Source organism: Morone saxatilis, unplaced genomic scaffold (assembly GCF_004916995.1).
Source record: "Morone saxatilis isolate NCDOM2014 unplaced genomic scaffold, NCSU_SB_2.0 Contig21, whole genome shotgun sequence".
NCBI lineage: Eukaryota > Metazoa > Chordata > Actinopteri > Moronidae > Morone > Morone saxatilis.
In genome coordinates, this window is record NW_023339774.1 from 15463518 (window position 1) to 15469832 (window position 6315).

Genomic DNA, 6315 nt, shown 5'->3' on the forward strand with positions numbered 1-6315 from the left:
CTGGGAGGAATAGACTGTTGAAATAACCCATAACTGAAATATCAGAGCAGTTATTCAGTGAAATGGCAGTGTAAGCTAGTTTATATGTCCTGTTTTGCTCTGGCGCGACTCATTTTGTTTTTACCCAGGAGTCCCATGGGCATAGCTGTCTCTATGCAGATTTTAACTTTGCTTGCTCTGCACGGTGAACTAAGCCTGCAGAGTTTTCTGTGTAGTAAGTCATACCTTTAAATCCCTGCACCTCCCTGTGAGTGTCTGGGATTGTGCAGCGACTCCCCTCGCCTCACTGTTCGACTCTGCAAGGTGACTTAATGGGGCTACATGAGAGATGGTCACGATTCCTACGCTTGCTTTGCTTTTTATTCCTTTTTCTCTCCCATGCACCTATGCATAATTACCCATGTAATCTGCTGACATGAGGAGGTCAGCCAAGAACTTAAAAGCTGGTCACTCACTCCACAATAAAATTCATAATTCCTTGTCATTACCTCTCTTTGTACTCTGCTACTGGGCTATACTGGAGACTTCAGACTTGTAAATATTGCAATCAAAAGAGTGATTGTTCTGTTTAGTTCTGGTTGTTTATCACCAAGAAAAGTGAGTCAAAAGCAATGTTTCTGTACAGAATATATTCATGTCTTCACGGATGAGGAGAGGAGAATCCGTTTTGTTGTTTTTCTCTGTGACCTTGTAAGGGGAGATGACAGGTGTTGGTATTTCAGTTTCAGGTACTGCGCGCTTAAAGGTGCTAAATGAAGATTCACTCTTCATCTTGGGGGAATAAACTCATTCATGTTCCAAAACTAAAACCACTGTGTGACAGCTTACCTGTCAAGAACTTCTTTTTTTTCCTTTTGATTTGAGGGGAGTGTATTTTTTGCCTGTTCCAAAAATAAAACCTTCAAATGGAAACTCTCACAAAGATTTATAAATGTTCTTAACTTTAGGATCTTCTGAAAGAACCAATGCCTGAATTCAGTTGAGGGTCTTAAGAGAAAAGGTGTCTCACCTCTTTGAGCGGGTCGTTGAGTTCACTCAGGATGTTGTCCTCATCAAAGATTTTGCCTTGGTAGCGATGTTCATAGTAGTCATGGATTTTCTGCCGCATGTCTGCTGGAAGCTTGTGGAAGGACATGTATTGCTCCACTTGCTTGTACTGGAAAGGCAAAGAAAGCAGATGGGATATCAGTTGCATGCATATATATGTAAAAATTCTAATGACGATGTTAGTAATTAGTAATCGAAACAAGCAAATGTTTTCGGAGTACACCTTGAAAAAACAGCACAAAACGCCACAAAAATGTGGTCGTCACAAAGTGTGTATTTGTGTTTCTGTATTGAAGACAATCCGTGCTCTCACATAGTCACAGTGCCACGTCCTGGTTCCGTGTGTGGGGAGGAAGAGACAGAACGAGGGAGGCAGGTGGTGAAGGAAAGTAGGAACAAGTACAGGCCCGGGGCTATGTCAGACCAAGGTAGCAGTTCCGATTATCTCACCCATGCAGGAAGCCCAGCCCTAATAGGCAACTAAGCTATGATCTGATGTGAACTAGCAAGCTATACCTGATATCCTGGAGATATTTAAGAGGTGCAAAGACTATGAACCAGATGGCACAGATTGCATGACTGATCATGTGATAATTATTTGCATTATTTGGCTTGAATATTTTTTGGGGATTTCTTTCATTCCAAGCATGAGTAGTAGTACAGAGTATTGTATTGATTTTTAGCCTCTACCAAGATGATGCCAAAGGGTTTCTCTAAGTCCCCTCTCTTGTGTCTGTAATTCTCTTGTACAAAATGTCTGTAAATCACTTTGAAACTGTGTGTATGAATAGTGTTATACCACCTCTCACCTACAAGCTGTGTATCATCATTACAGTTTATTTTTGTGAATGATTAAAGGTGAAGTTAGGTAAAATATTTCTAATCAATAAAAAATATTTAGAAATTTCACAATCATTTAGCAGTAATCACTGGTTTGTTTTTTAAAAGTAATAAGAAAGGCATAATAATTGTATAAACCAAAATTATTAAATTTTATGTTTTATGTCATTTTGAGGTTTTCTATTTAAATTTACACTGCAAATCTAACTGACTTGCAATTTTGTGTTAAAATTACAGAATAAAGTGGTATTTACAGTTAAGGCAAGATTTGCATTTAAATTTTATACTATTCTGATACATCTAAACTATACTACTCTATAGAAATGCAACTAAAATCTAATTTAGTGTCATTAAAGTTGATTAGTTACTAGTTGTGTTTTATGTACAATTTTCCCAGAGTGCAATTTATTTCCAGTTCTCTGGGTTTATAAGCATATATCTCCCAGTGTTGATGGGAATTCGAAACAAATACATAATGATGTTAAAACCACCGTTATTATTGCTTGTAGTGCACAGGGGAGAGGAAGAATAAGAAAGTGGGATAGAGGAAGAAAGAGAGAAAAAGATAGAAAGGATATAATATTTGGCCTGTGACTCTGTACTTTTACATTTATGCAATACTGCAAGTAACAAAGACGTGAGAACCGTCCTGTTTCTGGTAATTAATTGAATCTTCGTGGGAGTTAAAATTCTCTCCACATTAACCGGAAGTCAAAGTATTGACTCAAAGGAGAGGGAAAGAGAGAGAAACTACTTCAGCTCATCTATTTTGATCAGTCTCTGTTTCCTCGTGCAGATTCTCCACAGACAGGGCCATGAAAACAATCTTCCCAGCCAGTTCAGACACCTGAAAATAAACACTGCCTCTCACGCTGCCTCTGGTAATCACAGTAGATCAGTGGATGAAAGCCAACAGCAGCTGTGAGGCTGGTAGTCAAGTCCAGTAGCATGTTTTATGTTCATGCCAGCGTGATGCAAATACAGTCCACAAAATGAAATTTGTCAGTAAGACTGAAAAATCACAATTCCTCCCTCTCTGACTCCTCTTCCGGCTGCAGAAAGGTGACACCGTGATTGAGTTGGAGAGTGTCTGCAGTGACTGGAGTGGTCAAGGGGCACAGAGTCAGGACAAGGTGGCATAAAGCATTACATGACGTCTCCGATAATTCAGGTTTGATGTGTGGCCTACAGCTTTAGGTCAAGTCAGGCTTTATTGATGATGTTAATCATCCAGTTTCTAATAAAGCAATTTAGATCAATATTGACTTCATTTCTCACCCTTGCTCCTCATCCATGTCTCTTTTTGTGCCTTTTGTGCCTTTTTTTGTCTCTGTCACTATTTTGACATAGTAAGAGTCAGTCCTACACTCACACTGGAACTATGTGGTACGAAACTAACCCACTTCCGTTCTTGCCGCTGGCATTGTCAGGCTTTGCTGTTGATATAATACAGCCTCAGGGGCTCATATGCAAAAAATAACATCCCATACATGTTCTCATGTACTACATGATGTGGTAAATCCTAATTAGTTTGTTTTGTTTGGAGAAAAATCTGCTGTTGTTGAATGTGATGAGAAGGAAAACTAAGGTTTCTGCTCTTTGCATGTGCTCAATCAAATGCTTTTGTCTCTGGCTTTGGCTTTGAAATAACCCATTTTGTATTTTACAAAGCTGTAAAATAATAATAAATATTTTTTTCTAGTATTTATGTGGTCCAATTTTCTTATTTCTTCTCAATTTCCGCCAAACTATCTGGCGGAAGAAATAGAAATCGGCATGTCGGGAAAATCGGCGTATTGCTTTTTTGATTCATACCACTGTTATGTCTCTGTTGAATATGACTCTAGAGCCAAAAGACAATAATCTTAAAACAGGGAAACAGCTAGCTTCTCCTTCCAAAGCTAATTTAAAAACAGCAAACTGTGGTTTAATGGGGGGTTGTGTGCTGGACTCTCTTTCCCAGGGCTCAGAAAGAAATAGTTACATCAGGTAACTCACCGTAAAACCACAACATGTCGTTTTTACACTTTGGTTTTTGTATAGATTAACATAAGCAAGATATAATGTGTTAATTAGTGAGCTTTAGAGGTGCGTATAGACAGACTGTGTCACTTTTGGACAGAGTCAAGCTGTTTCCCCCTGTTTCCACTCTTTATGCTAAGCTAAGCTAACCATGTCCTGAGTGTAGCTTCATATGTAACAAACAGACATAGAGTAGTATCAGTCTTTTCAACCAACTCTCGGCAAGACAGTGAATAAGCAAATTTCCCAAAAGGTTGAACAAGCATGACTGCTAGTATAATGCAAATGCCAGAGAAATATGTATTTAGTATTTTCATACTTGGGTGCATCCAGATTTCAATGTCTATTAAACTATTTTTGACGATGATGGCTGCAAATTCAGGCTAGTTTGCTATTTTACTTCCACAACTGGAATTTTATTTTCAGTATTTTATTATTTAAACAGTCCAGTGTTTAAGGGCAGGGAAGTAGTTAAGTTAGGTTTACATTACACTCCAAGCCCTACATATGAAATAAGGTTCAGCTTTCATATGTCCTATAGCACCGCTCTTCAGCTGCTGAATGACACACAGCTGTATGCTGGCTTGCAGTGATTCAGCACCAGAGCATCACAGCAGGCATGTCTTGAGAGCATGCATGCTTCACACCATCATTTCCTTCCACCCCCTCCTACGTTCCCTCCCTCCTTCTCTTAGTCTGTTTCCTTCCATCTTTGTAAATGATGGCCTTCCTCCTATTCAAAACATAGGAGAGCATGAAAAAGATGTTATAACAAGTCAATTAAAGATAATTTAAGAAGAACCTACTGACAAGAATGAGTACTTGCATCCTTCCTCATTTTTTTTTCACTCACAACATCCTCTGTCCTTACCTAACCTTTAACCTCACACCCACATCCATCTCTCCAGCCATGTTTCCAACCCCCCAGCTGTGGCAGTGATAGATGTAATGACTAGAGCCTGAGCACCCTGAACCCATCCCTGCTGCTCCTCAGCCTGCTCCGCTGATATGCACAGCCATGCAGCAAATCAGCCCGAGCTGAATCTGGCTCCACACTGGGGCTCTGTTACCATGAACATGGCATTCGCAGCCTCAAAGCTGTCAGTTCAATGCCTGGAGGGATGTTGAAAGGCTAAAGTGGGATGTAGATTAAGCAGATTTGCTGTGAAGCAGATGTACATTGCATACTGAGCAAGACACATGTCACTAATTCCAACTTCGAACGGCTGACTTGCTTGCTGTGGGCGTCCTGCTGTCGTTAATTTTTGGTGGAATGTGCTGTGACATCTATGTATCAGGCTGTTTATAATCAATCATAAAATAATGTTTTGAAATTATGAAATTACGATAAATTTAAACGGATATGGAGAAAGCAGCTCAATGCTGTGAATTAAATACCTATGGCACTAACAGTGATGCCGGCAAAGTGATATTTGTCTTTTCAGACTAAAAAGGTCTTTCATGAGCCTTCTCTGTCCTGTCACATCTGCATCTTGTCCTGATTCTGTGGTGCTTTGACGTTTTCGGATCTGGTATCAGTTCTGTGTCAATCCACTCTTGAGTTAATGACTAGACCTGCTTCTTAGTGTGAGGATGAAATTTTCTCTATCATTGTCTCCGTCAGAGGATGATGAAATTGAGTGATCAGCATTTCACAACACCATTTAGGTTAACTTCTTTAGCATGATGTTGACTAGATTAGTCTTTTCCTTACATCACTTCCACCAATTTGTGGTTGTGTAGTTGTGGGTTGGCTTGGGTGTACCATAATGATACTGCATTTGTATTTTGCAAAGCCATAAAAGTTAGGCAAGAACAGACTGGGCTACTAAGTGCCATGTATAACAACACTGCAACACTGCGCCAAAAGCACAGAGGGGTTGTTTCCCTAGATTGCATTGACCATAAAAGCGGTGGGCAAGGTCAGGCCATCGTTTCACAATGAATTGATAACAGCTAAATGCTTTTATATGCAAGGTGTAAATTAATGAACTGGTATTTTAGCATGTCCTGTTATAGTCACAGTCAAGGTGACTCTGCCGATGCTCTGATAAGAATCACTGCAACAACCTCCCCCAGGATCATTGATGTGTACTTTATGCATTAGTCCAGTCCTGCCTTAGTGTGTGTGAGTGTCTGTGTATACACTCACATAATACAGAAGGGCTGCAACTAACAAATATTTTATCAAATTAGTTGATTAATTGATTGACAGAAAAAAAAAATAGTTTAACCAACAGTCCAAAACCCAAAGATATTCTTCCTTCGACAAACCACTTATATTCTATATACTGTACGATCTGTCTGAGCTTACATCATCTATGTTACCGCATAAGTTAAAGGTCATCTCTTCATTTCATTCATTCTTTTAATCTTAACTGTAATTGTATTCTTCTTTTATTATAT

The 6315-nt window shown here is 39.3% G+C and overlaps 1 protein-coding gene across 1 annotated transcript in view; it reads right to left on the reverse strand.

The window, feature by feature from the left end:
• The window catches only part of LOC118332986 (potassium/sodium hyperpolarization-activated cyclic nucleotide-gated channel 1), a 71472-nt gene that overhangs the window by 22858 nt on the left and 42299 nt on the right, over window positions 1–6315 (reverse strand). Inside the window, exon 5 of the mRNA XM_035668457.1 lies at window positions 1010–1156. Within this exon, the coding sequence (XP_035524350.1) occupies window positions 1010–1156 (147 nt within the window). The remainder of the gene's footprint in view (window positions 1–1009; window positions 1157–6315) is intronic.